Source organism: Oncorhynchus masou, chromosome 7 (genome assembly GCF_036934945.1).
Source record: "Oncorhynchus masou masou isolate Uvic2021 chromosome 7, UVic_Omas_1.1, whole genome shotgun sequence".
Lineage (NCBI taxonomy): Eukaryota > Metazoa > Chordata > Actinopteri > Salmoniformes > Salmonidae > Oncorhynchus > Oncorhynchus masou.
In genome coordinates, this window is record NC_088218.1 from 22,781,233 (window position 1) to 22,800,756 (window position 19,524).

Below are 19,524 nucleotides of genomic sequence, written 5' to 3' on the forward strand. Positions count from 1 at the left end.
TCACCTCACACTATGTTCGCCTCATGTGTCCATCCAGGCAGTATGAGGGGGCGCTAGCCGACCTCAGCGAGGCGTCTCGGCTCTGCCCCACCAACCGGGAGATCCGCCGTCTGCTAACGCGTGTGGAGGACGAGTGTCAACAACAACAGCAGCAGCAGTCCCCCAACACACCACAGGGCCAACAAGCAGCACACAGCCAGACTCCCGAGGACCTCACAGAGAGGAGCCAGGACACAGAGAGGAGTTGTGATACACAGAGCCAGGATGAACTAGATGATGATTATGAAGAGATAGGGGGAGAGGAAGAGCCCTCACAGAACCCCTATGGACCCAACAGGCCCAAGAACCCCTATGGACCCGACAGGGCTCTCCCACCAGTACCAGGCGCAGTGGGCTTAGCTCCCCTGGACCCCAGGCCTGGTTCCCCTCTGAACGGGTCCACACAGACCAACCTGTCTCTGGACAAGCAGGGCCCTGTCCTACAGGGTCCTAGACAGAACCAAAGCATGAAGACCAAGCAGCAGCAGCACTGTAACTCCCTTCAGGTAGGGGGCAGACCAGGGGGCAGGCCTATGTCTCTGTGTGGCCCCTCCAGCCCCCTGCCAGGCAGACACATCTCCACCTCCCTGAGACCCAGCCCTGGCCTGGGCATCGACATCAGCCCTCTGCCCTCTTCCACAGACCACCAACCGGGGCTCACCCCTGCCAACCACCACCACTCCTCATCTGTCCAGCCCTTCCAGGGCCACTCCTCCAGCCTGGCTAGGGGAACAGACAGGCTCTCAGCCCACCACGGCACCACGCTGGATGGACAGGCTGGGTCCCTCACCCCTGGGTTTGGTAAGGAGGTAAGGAGGGAGGGTTCTGGGGGGTCGGCTGGCCCCGGTCTGCGTTCTGGTGGTCAGACGGGCAGTATGAAGGCCTCCAGCTCTAGCAGTAGCTTAGCCTCCAGCGGGACCCTGTCAGACAGCGGCAGGACCCAGGCGCCTCAGGGATCCGACGTGCCTCGCCCCAAACCGGCTAAACCAGAGCTCAAGCCTCGGCCCTTCATGGGGGTGAAAGACAAGGCAGTGCGTGTCCAGGGGCAGCCCCCACCTGGACTGGGCTGGCAAGGCCAGCCTCACTCCCAGCCACTCTCCCCTGAAGGTCTAGAGAACCAGAGACACAGCATGGCCCCTATGGACAACATCCAGGGATTAAACAATGAGTTCAAGCAGAGGTCCTCTTACGCGGAACCACTGCAGAGCCAGGCTCCCCTCCAGGTGCTCAACGGGGCCCAGGCTCAGGCCCAACACCTGGCCCAACAGGCTCAGGCCAGGGCCCTGGCCAGGGAGTTTGGAGACAGGTTCTACCACAGGGAGCCAAGACCAGGTCCAGCTGCAGGTCAACATCACTCCTCCCAGTTCCAAGACGGGAACCACCGGCAGGCAGGGCTCACCAGAGATAACCCAGCCATCCTACCCATCAAACCTAAACGCTCCTTTATAGAATCCAACGTCTGAACTGACCATACATTCAGTCAAGCACAAACACAGGTGCAGACACCATAACAACTTTCTCTGTATTCCAGAGAAACGGTGGCAAGGGAAGGGTATAAAAGTTTAATTCCTTAAATCGGACTCTTGTAAAGTGACAGTGTATGTGATGCACTGCGTTTAGACTTAAGCAGCATTTGAGGCTTTTGTGCTTTTTGCGTAAGCATGTCTAGAGCAACACCAGTAAGCAAACAACACAGTGCACGTAATCAGACCTGGGAAACAGCATATAGTACCAGCCCACTAGCTGAACAGTAGCACAGCATCCTACTATGGGCCATTATAACAACGTAACTATGATGTAGTTGGTAAAGAACAACACTAAAGGGTTTCGGATGCTAATGGACGAGAAGCCATTTGAGTAAACGATTGGCTAATGATCGGCGCGCATATTGAATAGGGATGTTTATACATTAGATTTGTATGTGTTCTATTTATAGATTATATAAGTGGTGATAGCCTTTGTCAGTATAACGGAGCCCTCAATGCAGTGTTTCACAATGCATGGAGGGTTCTTTTCCTTTGTACATTTTTTATAAATACTCATATTTAAGTGTACATATAATCCTACGGACATTGTTGTAACTGCTTGTTGTTGCGGTCTATGTTCATTTATTTACTGTGCCGATGGCTTGGTCAGCTGTAAGAGCAACATATTTTCTATAGTTATTTTTGCACAGCTAGAGAAATAATTGAAAAGTTGATGGATTTATTTAGTTTATGTGCGCACAACATTAACCGTTTACAGTAAGGTACAGAATAGCTTGTAAGGGTATTATTGGTGAGATGATACAGGTATTCTACATGAACATTGTTGCCATCTTTGATTTGTGAGCTATGCGACACATTATACAGACTATGCTCAAGCACTTCTACCATAATTATGGGGAAATAAAATCTCTTTGGAAAACTAAAATGACATCTCCCTTCCACTCATTTCAAACACCCACGTGTAAAATTGAATGTGTACCGACATCTGCTATCCGTTATATAACTTCAGCCATAGATTGGACACTTCAGTTGTTGACACCAGTATCCCTTAAAATACATTTTCCTCATTACAGCCTCATTCTAAAATGAATTATCTACACACAATAACCATAATGACGAAGCAAAAAAATGTTTTTAGAAATGTTTGCAAATTTATTACCAATAACAAACTGAAATACCTTATTTACATAAGTATTCATAACCTTTGCTATTAGACTCAAAACTGAGATTAGGTGCATCCTGTTGCCATTGATCATCCTTGAGATGTTTCTACAACTTGATTGGAGTCCACCTGTGGTAAACTCAATTGATTGGATTTGATTTGAAAAGGCAAACACCTGTCTATATAAGGTCCCATAGTTGACAGTGCATGTCAGAGCAGAAACCAAGCCATGAGGTTGAAGGAAGCACCGATCTAGAGAAGGGTACCAAAACATTTCTTCAGCATTGAAGGTCCCCAAGATCATGGTGACCATCATTCTTAAATGGAAGAAGTTTGGAACCACCAAGACTCTTCCTAGAGCTGACCTCTCGACCAAACTGAGCAATCGGGGGAGAAGGGCCTTGGTCAGGGAGGTGACCAAGAACCCGATGGTCAGTCTGATAGAGCACCAAAGTTCCTCTGTGGAGATGGGAGAACCATCTCTGCAGCACTCCACCAATCAGGACGTTATGGTAGAGTGGCCAGATGGAAGCCACCCCTCAGTAAAAGGCACATGACAGCCCACTTGGAGTTTGCCAAAAGGCATCTAAACTGTCAGACCATGAGAAACAAGATTCTCTGATCTGATGAAATCAAGACTGAACTCTTTGGCCTGAATGCCAAGCGTCACATCTGGAGGAAACCTGACACAATCCTTACTGTGACGCATGGTGGTGGCAGCATCATGCTGTGGGGATGTTTTTCAGCAGCAGGGACTGTGAGACTAGTCAGGATTGAGGGAAAGATGAACAGAGAAAAGTACAGAGATCCTTGATGAAAATCTGCTCCAGAGTGCGCAGGACTTCAGACTGGAGCAAAAGTTCACCTTTCAACAGGACAATGAACCTAGGCACACAGCTAAGACAACACAGGAATGGCTTCGGGACAAGTCTCTGAATGTCCTTAAGTGGCCCAGCCAGAGCCCCGACTTGAACCCGATCGAACAGCTCTGGAGAGACCTGAAAATAGCCGTGCAGCGACATTCCCCTTCCAACCTGACAGAGCTTGAGAGGATCTGCAGAGAAGGAAGAAACTCCCCAAATACAGGGGTGCAAAGCTTGTAGCGTCACTCCCAAGAAGACCGGAGGCCCTAATTTGCTTTGTCATTATGGGGTATTATGTGTATATTAATGAGGGGGGAAAAAAACGATTTGATCAATTTTAGAATAAAGCTGTAACATAAGAAAATGTGGAAAAAGTCAAGGGGTCTGAATACTTTCCAAATGCAATGTACATCGAAATGGTTCTGGAGCTAAAGCAGCAGAGTCGAGTAAATAGCAGAGTTAAACATGGTCAACATGCATGAGTTTGAGAATATATATATATTAGAATGTCTCATCAGCTATAAATATTTACATTCTAAAGCAGTTTCATCCCAACAGAAACAGTGAGGGGTTGAATCGAAGCTCAGTATGGTCAACCTGAAAACATCATCATATATAGCTTTATCTACTATGAGCCTACTTTTGGTCAGAAGTTAACTGAGGGATAGACCCGCCTTCAGATTGAAATGGATGTAGAAGATGCCGATGCAGCCCTCTTTCTCACTGGCTGGTCCTCCAGCGTCCAATAGCCATCTTCAGGGTTCGGTTTGGGGTCAGAAGCGTTGTCTGTAAGGGCAGGTTGGTCATGGGGCTGGAGCGATTCTTGGTTGCGATCCAGCTCTCAATCGCTTCCCTCTCATAGGAGTACCCATCTGTTCAGAAGAAAAGGTAGACAAAGATGCATAGTGTGTTTTGCATCCTTTAAAAGCATGCGACTGTTTTGCAAAAAATGTTGTAGCTTAGAAATAGATAGAATCTTGATAGCTAAAAATGCACAGACAGAAAGACAGGTTGCCATGGGGGCGTGTCCCACCTGCAGCGATAACAGGGTCCTTCATCAACTCTCTGGTGATTGGACAGAGGTACTCATCAGGAACACCGGTACACACACACCCCGCCTTCAGCTCCTCCACCTTCCTCAGGAACTTACTGCGCAATCCCACAGACTCTACCACACACCAACAGGAAACAACCAGGCAGAGATTTGGGAAAAATTGTACATTGGCCGATTGGGCTTGCATCATTTGTGAATGTGATATCCTAGCTTGAACACACTGCGTACATGACCCAGTTCCTGGTCACCATGGAGACTACAGTAAAGCGAGGTCAGTCTGTGTGTGTGTGTGTGTTAGACACACAAAAAACAAAATGAGCCCTCTGCCCCTGAGAGGAAAAATAATAATCTCTCTCCATCAGGAAGATAACAACCTGGCATGGTGCCATCCCTCACTCTCAGAGACAGTAGAGAGTAGAAAGAGACACCCGTGTCTACTAAGAGATTCATCTCTTTTAGAGAACAGGGCTGTTTGGTTACTATGGTTGCCATTGGCGTGAGAGACCATCAACAACAGACCCACACCTACCACCTCACAGAGAAACTAGGGTGAAAGATCTTTATTTAAAAGAGAAGATATAAGGATCAACCAAACTCTGTAAATCACATTTTCATATTTTGGAATTGTTTCAGACAGAAATGGTATTAGCTGTAAACCATTTTCTATGTTACAGGATATGTATTTTGGGATGAGTAATTGTGTTATATAATAGGAGCAGAAATCTTAAAGCAGATTACACTCGCGGTGCAGAATACACATGGCCTAATCTAACGCTGTACAGTTAAAATGCATGTAATCCTGAGTAAATCTCATATTAACATGCATTCCTCAATGTTCACCTTGTTTTTCATTTGTCCCTCCCCCCTCTTAAAAAAAGATTCCAGCCTGAGTGTGTTGATGACGCTCCGTTTCCAGCTACTGTACAAAATGTGGACCTCAGATACCAGACTGACAAGTGGGTAATGTGTATAATATGATAATGTACCATTAGCTGTATGATAATGTGTATAGTCGATGGTGTGATGTGCCGTCCCCACCTATGTTGAGTTCTGAGGCCAGTGTCTCCTTGGTCAGACTGATGAGCTCCGCTCCATCTATGTTGTTTGCCTTGAAGTTTTCCACCAGCGCCTGCAGCCCCTCCTCACACAGCCACGCCCCCACATCCTCCTCTGACCAATCATTGACCAGAAGCCTGGAGTGACACAGCAACTTTCTGCCTAACAGGTCGGAAAACAGGAATTGACCGCACATTAGTATCTCTCAATGACATGTTGTTACTATAGGTATTAATGTGTCACCTATCAAAAGTTTCTATAGTGCTTTTTAGTCACTTTCCCACCTTCGCATGAGAACGTTGCAGTTTCAACTGGAAAACAAGATGTGAAAAATGAAAGACATTTCAAACTTAAAAATGTAAAAAATAATAAGACCATTGTCAACTAATATGGTGAACATTAACGTATATAAAATTACAGTCATTGAATTGCAAGCCTTTTATTGCCAAGCCTCTCTTAGAATTAGTTGTGTTTAGGTTATTGGAAAACTATCAGGAGGGGAAGAAAGCATCGAGAGCCTATAGAACTACAGTGTACAAAACATGAACACCTGCTCTTTCCATATGAATCCCTGATGAATTGAAGCTGTTCTGAGGGCAAAAGGGGGGGGATGCAACTCAATATTAGGAAGGTGTTCTTAATGTTTCGTATACCGTGTACACTAATACAGTGAATCCAAGTGAAAAGCAACTCGGTTGTCGGCAGGCAGTGCCTCAAGGCAAAAGTCACCTGGAAACACAAGCTACGAAAGACTGTCATATTAGCAGAAGGCATTATCACCGGGGTAGAAGTATCACTCTCAATTAAAGCCCTCTGATAGCAGTAAGACTCCGAGGTTTCCCAGAGACCCTCCATCCCTCACTGCTTTAAAGGAGCATATGGGCGGTACAGATAAGGAAGACAATTTAAAACTCACCAGGTAAAGATTTGCCTTCTTCTTTTTCCCCGTGATCCATGCAGAGAGAGGGATGATGATTGGCAGAATAAAAAAAACACAATTAAGCCATAATCAATAAAGAAGAGCTGATGCAAAAACAGCACATAATCACCAGGCTGTCGTCACCATTAAGTCAATAGGATCTTTGTTTACATGAGAAAATAGTGAAACTGTACGTAGGAACCACACACAGAGTGACTCAGAAGGCTAATGCCATTCTTAATGCCAATAACACTGGGAGCTTGTCAGTACATGTACTTCTACCTGTGTGCGTTACCCACCATGGCCACTGAGTCCATCCTCTACTCTCCATATATTGACAGTCTTGTCCATAGAACCCGTGGCGAACAGAGGTGTGCTGGGAGAGAAGGCACACGCCGTCACGTACCTACAGCAAAGGATCATGGGAGGGAGGACAGAAAGGCAAAAAAAAAATTTTTTTAAAAGTAGGCTATTCAAAGAAGGCCGTTGAGATGCGACGATGTCCCCAAAGGGTAGGAAGGAAGATTACCTCTCGTGTTGGTTCAATGTGTAGAGCAAAGTCCCCTGGCTCTGAAAAATCAACAACATTCAAGTTCAGATGGGCGGTGTTCATGGGTTTCTGTGTGGGACATTAACATGGGGAGTTAAACTGAAATGACATCTACGGTAATGAAAAGAGCTTGAGTGTCTTACAGCATCGTACACTGTGACTGTTTTGTCCACTGAGCTGCAACAGAAAAGGAAATGGTAAAAAGCAACACACTTCTCCCCCTTGTGGCCAGTTGGAGTAAATGTACAACTTTATCTTGACCAACTGTGAGAGCGCTTTGCCATAGATCACCTACGGGCAGACTTACCCAGACACAAGCAGCTGTCCGTCCGCAGAGAAAGCACAGGAGAGCACCGGGGCAGTCTGGCCGATCAGGGTGTGCAGCAGCTGCATCTTACAGCCTACGGGCCAGAGGGGAACGGATGGACTGCTTCAGATCATTCAGTGTGAACACACATCCACCACATCATTCGATGACCAACATATGCACACAGTTCGACGTTAAACAGCACACTTGCATATCCATAGCGCGTGGGCAACGTACTGCCTGCGTTGGACCTGGAGACGGTCCATATCTTCAGCGTGCTGTCTTGTCCGCAGGAGGCCAGACAGAACTGTACCGTACCGCTACCTGAGAGAGGGGAGCAAATGAATCAAACACAACAAATTCCCATATATGGAGACTCCAAGATCCCAGATCAAAATGTTGCGCTGTATAGATAACTCCTCTGATGGTTGTCATGTTCGTACAAACAAATCTGGGAACAGGCCAACTCAAAAGACGGCGGGAGGAGGAAAATATTATGATCACCACTGAGGATCTTGGGGCCAAAGCAGCAGCAGGTGACCCCCAAGTCGTGAGTGTTCTTCTCCGCATGGAGCTGGTTCATGTCCAGGTCCCACAGCCTGAGGTCCCCATATGTAGATCCAGTGACAAACATCTGGCCACAGGGGGTGAAGGAGCAGGCCACCATAGTGGTGTCATTCACTGCCCCCGTCCTGTCGACAAATAATCAGTTAAGAACACTCCACAAGAGACAACACATAACATCAGTCTGCAGAGGCCAGCGAAGCCTCACTCGATATAGGCAACACACGCAGGCCTATTTATAAATAACACCTATCAATTATGTTCACCTGTGCAATGTTTTCGTACGGAAATCCCAAAGACCTAAAGTACCATCGGACGCCCCCGAGACCAGGTGTGAAGAGTCGGGCGAGAAGGCGCAGACCCTGACGGGGTTCCGACCCGGATGCTCCAGCACTGCCTCTATCTCACCCGTGTCCGTTGACCACACAACTGTGGAACCATCAGTTGAACACGAGGCTAAATACTGACCACAGGCGCTGAAGCAACAACAATGGACGCCATAGCCGTGGCCAGAGAGCGGGGAGTATGGGACTTCGGAAAAGTCTTGGGTGTTGTAAATTCGTACGGTTTTGTCAGCTGAACAGGTGGCCAGCAGTGTCGGGGAGAAGGCGCACCAGTTGACATCGTCGCGATGGTCTTGCAGGGTACAGATCAGGGACACCATTTGAGTTGGTCTTGAAGAATCCCTTTGACAATAGAATAAAACTATTAACTACGTGACATTACAATGATTACAAGATAGCTAGCATTGTCACTTCACCCCTACCTACATGTACAAATGACCTCAACTAACCTGTTACCTCTGCACACCGACTCGGTACCGGTATCCCCTGTATATAGCCTCATTGTGTTACTTAATTATTTGTTATTTTTTGCTTTAGTTTATTAAAGATTTTATTAACTCTTCTTGAAATGCACTGTTGGTTAAGGGCTTGCAAGTAAGCATTTCACGGTAAAGTCTACACTTGTCGTATTCGGGCGGATGTGACAAATAACGTTTTAGTTGATTTGACTCATTATTATCAAACAGCTTGCCACACCTGGCAACCACATGAAGTTGCCAGAGCAGAGGTTGCAATCGCATGCATTTTAGCAAATAGGCTACTTACTACCCACTTGACTAACCACTGGGCAAAAACTGTTTGAATCAACGTTGTTTCCAAGTCATTTCAAGCCAAAAAAACAATGTGATGATGTTGAATCAACATGGACAACTAATTAGGATTTATAAAAAGTCCTCAAAGTGAAGTGCTTTTAGTATTTTGACTGCCTCGCCTGGTTCACCAACTACTTTTCTGATAGAGTTCAGTGTGTCAAATCGGAGGGACTGTTGTCCGGACCTCTGGCAGTCTATGGGGGTGCCACAGGGTTCAATCCTCGGGACGACTCTTCTCTATATACATCAATGATGTCAGTCTTGCTGCTGGTGATTCTCTGATCCACCTCTATGCAGACGACACCATTCTGTGTACATCTGGCCCTTCTTTGGACACTGTGTTAACTAACCTCCAGACGAGCTTCAATGCCATACAACTCTCCTTCCGTGGCCTCCAACTACTCTTAAATGCAAGTAAAACTAAATGCATGCTCTTCAAACGATCGCTGCCCACACATGCCTTCCCGTACAGCAGCACTACTCTGGACGGTTCTGACTTAGAATATGTGGACATCTACAAATATCTAGGTGTCTAGTTAGACTGTAAACGCTCCTTCCAGACTCACATTAAGCATCTCCAATCCAAAATTAAATCTAGAATTGGCTTCCTATTTCGCAACAAAACATCCTTCACTCATGCTGCCAAACATACCCTAGTAAAACTGACTATCCTACAGATCCTTTACTTCGGCAATGTCATTTACAAAATAGCCTCCAACACTCTACTCAGCAAATTGGATGCAGTCTATCACAGTGCCATCCATTTTGTCACCAAAGCCCCATATACTACCCACCACTGCGACCTGTATGCTCTCATTGGCTGGCCCTCGCTTCATATTTGTCGCCAAACCCACTGGCTCCAGGTCATCTATAAGTCTTTGCTAGGTAAAGCCCCACCTTATCTCAGCTCATTGGTCACCATAGCAGCACCCACCCGTAGCATGCGCTCAAGCAGGTATATTTCACTGGTCACCACCAAAGCCAATTTCTCCTTTGGTCACCTTTCCTTCCAGTTCTCTGCTGCTAATGACTGGAACGAACTGCAAAAATCACTGAAGCTAATCTCGCACCAGCGACTCCTGTGGCGGGCCGGGCACAGTGCGCGCTAACTAAGGTTGCCAGGTGCACGGTGTTTCCTCCGACACATTGGTGCGGCTGGTTGGATGGCGCTATGTTAAGAAGCAGTGCGGCTTGGTTGGGTTGTGTATCGGAGGACGCATGACTTTCAACCTTCGTCTCTCCCGAGACGTACGGGAGTTGTGGCGATGAGACAAGATAGTAGCTACTAAACAATTGGATACCACGGAATTGGGGAGAAAAAGGGGTAAATTTCAACAACAAAAAAATAACAAAACAAACAAAAGAAATCACTGAAGCTGGAGACTCATATCTCCCTCACTAGCTTAAAGCACCAGCTGTCAGGGCAGCTCACAGAACACTGTATATAGCCCATCCAACTACCTCATCCCCAGACTGTTATTTATTTTTCTCCTTGGCACCCCAGTATCTCTACTTGCACACTCATCTTCTGCACATCCTAACATTCCAGTGTTTAATTGCTATATTGTAATTATTTCGCCACTATGGCCTATTTATTGCCTTAACTCCCTTATCCTACCTCATTTGCACACTGTATATAGACTTTTTTTCTATTGTATTATTGACTGTATGTTTTTATTCCATGTGTAACTCTGCATTGTTGTTTGTGTCGCACTGCTTTGATTTATCTTGGCCAGGTCGCAGTTGTAAATGAGAACTTGTTCTCAACTAGCCTACCTGGTTAAATAATGGTGTGTGTGTGTGTGTGTGTGGGGGGGGGGGGGGTATATATATATATATATATATTTCACCCGACTTTTAACCTAAATCCAATGACATGGTGAGAGGTTTAGTTGATTTCACGTTAGTTGATAACTCAACCAAATGTAAATCAAATCTATACACTGAACTGACGTCTGAGCCCAGTGGGTAGTTAGTAGCGAGCAGATCCGGCACCTTACGCTTGTACTACAGGCTTCGCAGTTCGCAGGGCAGGCTTCGCAGGGCAGGCTTCGCAGGGCAGGCGCGAGATAAGGCTCAGAAAATGTACCTCAATCCAGGGATGAGAAAGGCTTTGAGATCCTCGAATCAATTGTCCCATTATCCCAACTGTTACACCGACAATATTGAATGACTGCTAGTTTTTCAGGAAAAGCACTTGTATTCCTCAGACTAAATAGCAGTTGCCACATCAGCCATTTTGGAATAGCAGCGTCAGCCAATCAGCTCCTTTGTTGTTCAGCGCAACGTGATATTCCATAATGTCTGCTGTTGCTAATGCTAGTTAATATGTAGCCAATAAAACCGCGATTAACGACGGAGTTGCGCGCCTAGTTAAACTAGTTTCGGCACCCAACGACGAGCCCGCAATTAACAACATTCCGGGCAATTCTTTGGGTGCTGAAATCAGTTTTTTATTTTTATTTTTTATAAAAACTTATGTGATGTCGGAACTCCAGTCCGCCTACTCTAGTCGCCACTCAACCCCATCGTAAATAGTGGCGAGTCAACATGAGGCCTTAAAGGGCAATTTCCCGAAAAACTATCAGTCTTTCAATCTTCTCTGTGTAACATTTGGGACTATTCGAAGTACAACTCAACCCTGGAATTATGTATGTTTTCCGAGCCATATGCGCTGTGTCTTAAATTAACTTTTTGGGCGACCCGACCAAAGTCACAGTCACATAAATCTGTAATTATCATTGAAAGCAATTCTAAGAAGCAGTAAAGCTGTTCTATGTGCACTATTTCTATGCTTCCCCATCTTAAGTTTAGTTTTTTAATCTTTTACTTTCGGTATTGTATTGTACACGAGCTTTAAAACAGCTGAAAATACAGTAATGAAACAAGCAGGGAGCAGGTGTCGATCCCTCGACTGTGCCCCCAAAAAAGCTTGCTCGTGAGTCGATATCCAACCGGGGTCGCTACAATACAATATTTTTTGTTTATTGAAAATAAATTTCACATCAGGTTAGATGGTACAATGATTATCTACACTATACTTGCTTGTTTGTTTTATCACAAACTGGAATTAGGCAAACTGTTCGAATTTTTAGCAACCACAAATGGCGGAGCGATTTATGTATAGTGCACCTTTAAGCAAACTGTCTAACTGACCCTGTAGTGCAGCTATAAGCAAGCATAAATTGTCGGATGTTGCTAGCCCTTTAGCTATTCTAGCTGTTCGCACAACAACAGCATCCTTCTATGCTCCTGTTGATTAGTTGGTATTATGACAAATGCCTGTAAATACAAAGCCAGTATTATTTTATATACTAACTAAAGTGGTATTTATGTTTATTTGCTTACCTCTTTGCGTGTCTCTGTTCAATGTTTACTTCCTGGTCATGCGCACGCTGTCATATGATCAGCTGACCGTAATGACCTTCCCCCCAGAAATATGCGTGACCAGGGTATTGCCGCGTTCAAACAACTAGGAGTTCGGAAATCTCCACTTCAAACTTCAGTGCGTTCAAGACAACTGGGAACTCGCGAAAAAAACTATCTCTGAATTGGATCGTTTTCGTTTTGAACGGTCATCCAACTCAGAACTCTAAAGCTTCGACTAACTGACCTCAAGATCACTGACGTCATGATTTGACCTCGTTTTTTTCCGAGTTCCCATTTGTCCTGAACGCGCCATATGGCGAGTGGGTGTGTCCAAATGAGTGGGTGTGTAGACGGGGAATCAGCTAATTGTGCAGATTTGCTGCAAAACTCAAGAAACCGAAGAAAAACACAGCTCAATCAAAAACGTATAACAAAAGCAGATTGCTTTCCACACGCCCACTATTTTCCTTTTGACAAACCCACACTCCAGTCGCCATATTGGGATGCAGCTACGTCCCTTTCTCGAAATATGAACCATGGAGTTTGCCAGCCTGCAGTCCTAAACACCGTAAATTAGTTCGTTCAGCCATTCCTATTGGGGGAAATTAATGGGGAAATAATAGGGTTTTGGGATAAACGCCGAAAATAAGGTCACAGGCTTAGGAGGAGATCTTATACATTTTGTTCAATGAGGTTAACATGAAGAGTTAACACAAAATCTTTTATGTGCTTTGTTATTTTTTGGATTACATGAATGCCAAAAAAATCACAAAAAGTGATGTTAACTATTATTTTTTTTCTCGTAGAATAAAACATAGAAGATAGTTTATCTAAAAACCATCCAAAAATGCATTTTCTCATAGGCTTTGTCCAACGAACCAATTGTGGAGTTAGGTTGGAGTCATTAAAAATCGTTTTTCAACCACTCCAACATTTTCTTGTTAACAAACTACAGTTTTGGAAAGTCGGGTTAGGCTTTATGCATGACACTTATTTTCTCCAACAATTGTTTACAGACAGATTATTTCACTTATAATTCACTGTATCACAATTACAGTGGGTCAGAGGTTTACATACACTAAATTGACTGTGCCTTTGAACAGCTTGGAAAATTCCAGAAAATTATGGCTCTCTTGACCCCTCCTGTCTCAGCCTCCAGCATTTATGCTGCAGTAGTTTATGTGTCAGGGGCTAGGGTCAGTTTGTTATATCTGGAGTACTTCTCCTGTCCTATCAGGTGTCCTGTGTGAATTTAAGTATGCTCTCTCTAATTCTCTCTTTCTCTCTCTCTGAGGACCTGAGCCCTAGGACCATGCCTCAGGACTACCTGACATGATGACTCCTTGCTGTCCCCAGTCCACCTGGCTGTGCTGCTGCTCCAGTTTCAACTGTTCTGCCTGTGATTATTATTATTTGACCATGCTGGTCATTTATGAACATTTGAACATCTTGGCCATGTTCTGTTATAATCTCCACCCGGCACAGCCAGAAGAGGACTGGCCAACCCACATAGCCTGGTTCCTCTCTAGGTTTCTTCCTAGGTTTTGGCCTTTCTAGGGAGTTTTTCCGAGCCACCGTGCTTTTACACCTGCATTGCTTGCTGTTTGGGGTTTTAGGCTGGGTTTCTGTACAGCACTTTGAGAAATCAGCTGATGTACGAAGGGCTATATAAATACATTTGATTTGACTTTAGAAGCTTCTGAGAGGCTAATTGACATAATTTGAGTCAATTATAGGTGTACCTGTGAAGTATTTCAAGGCCAACCTTCAAACTCAGTGCCTTTTTGCTTGATATCATGGGAAAATCAAAAGAAATCAGCCAAGAGAAAATTGTAGACCTACACAAGTCTGGTTCATCCTTGGGAGCAATTTCCAACCGCCTGAAGGTGCCACGTTCATCTGTACAAACAATAGTACACAAGTATAAACAAGTATAAGCAAGTATAAACACCATGGGACCACGCAGCCATCATGCCACTCAGGAAGGAGATGTGTTCTGTCTAACTAGAGATGAACGTACTTTGGTGCGAAAAGTGCAAATCAATCCTAGAACAAAAGCAAAGGACCTTGTGAAGATGCTGGAGGAAACAGGTACAAAAGTATCTATAACCACAGTAAAACGAGTCCTGTATCGACATAACCTGAAAGGCCGCTAAGCAAGGAAGAAGCCACTGCTCCAAAACCGCCATAAAAAAGGCAGACTACAGTTTGCAACCGCACATGGTGACAAAGATTGTACTTTTTGAAGAAATGTCCTCTGGTCTGATGAAACAAAAGTAGAACTGTTTGGCCATAATGACCATAATGTTTGGAGGAAAATGGGGAGGCTTGCAAGCCCAAGAACACCATGCAAACCGTGAAGCACAGGGTGGCAGCATCAAGTGTGGGGGTGCTTTGCTGCAGTAGGGACTGGTGCACTTCACAAAATAAATGACATCATGAGGAGGAAGATTATGTGGATATATTGAAGCAACATCTCAAGACATCAGTCAGGAAGTTAAAGCTTAGTAGCAAATGGGTCTTCCAAATGGACAATGACCCCAAGTATGCTTCCAAAGTTGTGGCAAAATGGCTTAAGGAAAACAAAGTCAAGGTATTGGAGTGGCCATCACAAAGCCCTGACCTCATCCTATAGAAAATTTGTGGGCAAAACTGAAAAAGCATGTGCGAGCAAGGAGGCCAACAAACCTGACTCAGTTACACCAGCTCTGCCAGGAGGAATGGGCCAAAATTCACCCAACCCATTGTGGGAAGCTTGTGGAAGGCTACCTGAAACGTTTGACCCAATTAAACAATTTAAAGGCAATGTTATCAAATACGAATTGAGGTTATGTAAACTTCTGACCCACTGGGAATGTGATGAAAGAAATAAAAGCTGAAATAAATAATTATTTTTTCTATTATTCTGACATTTCACATTCCTAAAATAAAGTGATGATCCTAACTGACCTAAAACAGGGAATTTTTACTAGGATTAAATGTCAGGAATTGTGAAAAACTGAGTTTAGCTGTAATTGGCTAAGGTGTATGTAAACTTCCGACTTCAACTGTATGTGAAGCATTGAGACCCCAGTTTGCCACAGAGCCGGTACAGAGAGGTTCCAAACAGACCTCTTTATCGATGATAAATGTTGCTATTTTGGTTAAACATAGGTATCGTCGGCATATAAGTGACGGGGACACGTCCCCTCCAATATTCCAGAGGGCTATTTTGCCCCCCCCCCCCCCCCAAAAAAAAATGAATGCATCGCTTTGTTCATAGAACCGTGGTTACGTTAGTCACTACAAACCATACATTTAGTTATTTACACTTATTTTACCAGGTAAATTGACTGAGAACATATTCTCTTGTATTATTCCTTCATAGTAAAATTTGAGATACCTGATGACATAGCTTTGTATATTATTAAATGCACTTATTGAGGTGATGGCAGTAAGGCCAAATTCAAAAGTTTCATCAAATAATTTCTACACATTACTTTTTGATCTGATACCCCCAGGTGCCCAGTAGAGAATTGAATAGCTTGATGGTTCATGTTATTACTAACTTTAAAAAAAAATATATGTGTTAATATAGGCCTCGAAGGCCTAGTTATAGAGAAAACACATACAAAAATAGGTATTTTGAATAAAAGATGGTTGTCAATCATGTTTTACCCAAGCGCTCCCCGGAGGAAGAAGGCCATGTCCCTGGCACAAAAAGTTTGAGAAACGCAGAAAGAAACACGTTGCCTTACCTTGAAAGCAGTGTAAGCAGATAGAGGCCAGTTATGGACCTAAACCACTGGAGGCTGCTGAGGGGAGGACGGAGCAAATGGAATGGCATCAAGCACATGGAAACCATGTGTTTGATACCATTCCACTTATTCTGCTCCATCCATTACCACGAGCCCATCCTCCCCAATTAAGGTACCACCAACCTCCTGTGACCTAAACTCAAACACTCATGAAAATACAAAAGTTATTGTCTATCAAAGGATGTCCTTTTGGCCATAAGAAAAATTCAATTATACAAATGGATAGATTGAATCAAATCTATTTCTTATTTTTGTTAGTGTCCACCCTGAGATTGCTCAAGTCCAAACAAAGACTCTAAAATTGGGACCTGATGCCTCTTTACTTGGCACTCAGCATTAATGAGGTGGATTGGGGGTAAGGCCCTGCTACAGATTAGCATCCGTCCAGGGGGTGTACTTGTACATCAAGTTGCCTAATACAAAGGCTTACTTGTCCAAGGTTAACTTACTTAAAGGAGTAATTCATGATCTTTTAACTTGATGTTACATGGTTCCTCACCCTGCAAGTAGTCTATGGGCCAGGACAAATTCTTTTTTTTCTTTAAACAGCCACTACAAACTTAGCTAACTTTAGCCATCACTAGCTAAAAATCAATGGAAGGGATAGGGCCATGTGATCCCTGTGGAAGGGATAGGGCCATGTGATCCCTGTGGAAGGGATAGGGCCATGTGATCCCTGTGACCAAAATAACCTGAAATCAACTCCATATTTGGTCTGATGTTCACATGCCCGTCACTTCCATTGATTGCTTAAAAACTATTTGTTTCTTTTTGATAATTTTCATGGAAAGCTATTACAGTAAAATACTTAATTGTTCCCCAGAAATGATTTGATATTGAGATTTTTTTTTTAAACTGCATTGGGCCTTTAAAATGCAGGAAATGCGTTATCAAATTATTATTTTTTTAATCTGGGGGAGGACCATCCATCAATCATGTCCATACAGCCTTAAACCCATTCACAATGACAGCAAAGAACAACAACGAAGAGAACAAACTGCAGTGGACTCGGACGATAGGCTACATCTCCCACTTTCTCTGGCAGCCTCTAACTCTTCTCAAGTTCTCCTTGTAGGCTACTCTTTCAGTATTTGACAGATCTAAAACGACTCCAACTCCAAAATTTAGATTCTAATCTAAACCCTATCGTTCATTAGGCTAGATGTATCAAACAATTGTATATTTGTGTGAACAAAAGGGCTAGTAGAATTAGGTGATTATAGGGGCCAAAATAAGCCCTATATGGAATGGGTACTACATTCATGTTCTACCCAAAAGCATTTCAAAACTAAAAAAGGTATTCTCCTCCCCACTCACATCATCCAAATTAAAATGGCATGACTCATGACACAGGGTCAGTAGAATAGGGGAAATAACACACCCAGAGTGAAACTAGGTTGAAAAACATCCTTTAATAGGTCTGTGCCACACACTAGTGAAAAATAAAGCTCCTACAAAAAGAATGATGTTATTTTTCCACAATATCTTAAATAAAGTAACTTCAAGTACTCTGACTTGGGTACAAAAAAACTCTAGCTGCCTCCATTAGGCCACGACACACAGCAAGATTCAAACACAGTGGTTACAAATGGCCTTACGTCCTCTGTACTGTGGCCAGGCAGATGTGGGGAAATGTTTCATGGGGGGAAAAAAAGACTTAAACGTTGTTTGTTTGTTTTTCTCTTTCTGTATGGAGAGGAAAGATTACTGTGTAACTGTCAGACTTTGGAGGCCATGTTGGATTGAAATTATATATAAAAATCATAAAAATGGAAAAACAAAAAAATTATATCCCCTACGCCCCTGTTGGAAGGGTAGGCACTACCAAGATTAAGGATACCACAGTGTTTGCAGAGGATATGTATATATTGTACAAACAATATTTATAATGTTTTTTTTTATCACTTTCACTAAAATAGAATAGAATGCTACAATCATTCTAAGGCATAAACAATATCTGATATTTTAAACAATTCGTTCCAAACAAGACTTGAATATTGACATTAATAAACAGTATATACACATGTATCACCATTGTCTGACTGTTTTTCTGCAATTTTTGTAATTAAATGCAGTTGTACAGTTTTAACGTAATGATTACAGTCCTCTGATGCCCAAAAGCATAGAACAGTGTAAACAGTAATTCTTTTTCTTGGCTTTGTTTCATATTTGGGAAAAAAAAGAAAGAAAAAAAAGTAAAACACAAAGACAGACATTCCTTTCGATTCAAAGCAGTTGAGCTGATTCTTCCTTTTCATAGAAAATGATGTGGACCTTTTTTTATTTTTTATTTATTGATTCATAAATAATTATTAAAAAATTAAATACATTCACTATAATACGATTAAATAAAAATAAAACGTCTATTTACAAGTAGTGGAAAGTATTTCTACCGCAGATGCATTTCGGGTGGTTGAGAAGGATGAGGATTCAGTGCAATGATCTTGAACAGGAAATGGTATTGCACTAAGACACCCGGTTGACATTGTGTGGGACTCTTTGGGTGTTTGGATCCCTGTTGTACTGTAGCAACACCAGCGTTACAAGTCTGTCTGTTGACATTTCACTTTAACTGCCCCGGGTTCGTCCCAAAGGTACAGACAGACCAGCATCATCATCTTGTCGTTCCCAAAACGTGGTGCCTCCGCTATGAAATGTCAAATAATGTTACTGGAGGTCTGGTTCGAGACAGTGATGATGATCCGTAAAACAACACCCAAATTGATGGATTAGTTTATTTCATTGAGAAGCTCTGTCCATCTCTTATCAAAGAACTTCCTCATGTTGTGTCCCGCTCGCCCGATGTCTGAATTGTCTTCATTAAACTTTTCACAGTTATCAAAAACCAGGTTGACGTCAATAATGAAAGTCTCCAGATTCTGATACCTGAAACGAGAGGAACAGATCATTTTGAGTAAATGAGTAAAACACTCGATTGTTGTGTTATCTTTTCCTGGCTACGTGACTAGATCCGAGGTTAGTCATAGTATGACTACTAGGGAGTGGCTAGTAATAGTGTCATATTAATAGTGAACTCACTGGCTGCTGACGAGCTTCTCTCTGATGGTGGCGAAGTCCATGGGCTTCTTGATGACCTTCCTGTAGCCAGGGATCCCCTTGGTGTTGACGGGGTTGAGGAAGGGCCAGGCATCCTGGTGACGCTCCAACTCAGCCAGGAGCACCCTGCAGAAGATAACACAC

General features: G+C 43.6%; 3 protein-coding genes across 8 annotated transcripts in view; 1 reads left to right on the forward strand and 2 right to left on the reverse strand.

Annotated features, from left to right (window-relative positions):
• The window catches only part of LOC135543512 (protein TANC1-like), a 47,907-nt gene extending 45,456 nt beyond the window's left edge, over positions 1 to 2,451 (forward strand). For both annotated transcript variants that reach the window (XM_064970831.1, XM_064970832.1), the window contains one exon: positions 38 to 2,451. In XM_064970831.1, coding sequence (XP_064826903.1) covers positions 38 to 1,502 — 1,465 coding nt within the window. In that variant the 3' untranslated portion in view covers positions 1,503 to 2,451. The remainder of the gene's footprint in view (positions 1 to 37) is intronic.
• On the reverse strand, positions 2,225 to 12,712 carry LOC135543514 (WD repeat, SAM and U-box domain-containing protein 1-like). 5 transcript variants are annotated; one of them, XM_064970842.1, is made up of 13 exons: positions 12,506 to 12,712; positions 8,268 to 8,687; positions 7,942 to 8,129; positions 7,675 to 7,761; positions 7,438 to 7,531; positions 7,274 to 7,307; positions 7,110 to 7,150; positions 6,880 to 6,986; positions 6,578 to 6,598; positions 5,946 to 5,972; positions 5,644 to 5,823; positions 4,585 to 4,719; positions 2,225 to 4,423 (listed from the first exon to the last, which is right to left on the reverse strand). In XM_064970842.1, the coding sequence occupies exons 2-13, from the start codon at positions 8,663 to 8,665 to the stop codon at positions 4,272 to 4,274; spliced, it is 1,464 nt and encodes a 487-aa protein (XP_064826914.1). In that variant the 5' UTR covers positions 8,666 to 8,687; positions 12,506 to 12,712; the 3' UTR covers positions 2,225 to 4,271. The 5 variants fall into 5 exon arrangements, with proteins under 5 accessions (XP_064826914.1, XP_064826910.1, XP_064826911.1 ...); XM_064970838.1 differs by lacking the exon at positions 12,506 to 12,712 and adding an exon at positions 11,158 to 11,568; XM_064970839.1 differs by lacking the exon at positions 12,506 to 12,712 and adding an exon at positions 11,158 to 11,567 and having other exon boundaries at positions 6,578 to 6,595.
• Positions 12,713 to 17,716: 5,004 nt separating this feature from the next.
• Positions 17,717 to 19,524, reverse strand: part of LOC135543516 (bromodomain adjacent to zinc finger domain protein 2B-like) — a 92,416-nt gene continuing 90,608 nt past the window's right edge. The window contains 2 exon segments of the mRNA XM_064970845.1: positions 17,717 to 19,209; positions 19,363 to 19,506. Coding sequence (XP_064826917.1) covers positions 19,053 to 19,209; positions 19,363 to 19,506 — 301 coding nt within the window. The 3' untranslated portion in view covers positions 17,717 to 19,052.

Coding starts and splice junctions, on each gene's coding strand:
- LOC135543514 (XM_064970838.1), bottom strand. CDS start 11,297: ATGGGACAATTGATTCGAGGATCTCAAAGCCTTTCTCATCCCTGGATT. Junction 8,130..8,267: donor CGTACGAAAACATTGCACAG/GTGAACATAATT, acceptor ATTTGTCGACAG/GACGGGGGCAGTGAATGACA. Junction 4,720..5,643: donor GGCCTCAGAACTCAACATAG/GTGGGGACGGCA, acceptor GGTGTGTGGTAG/AGTCTGTGGGATTGCGCAGT.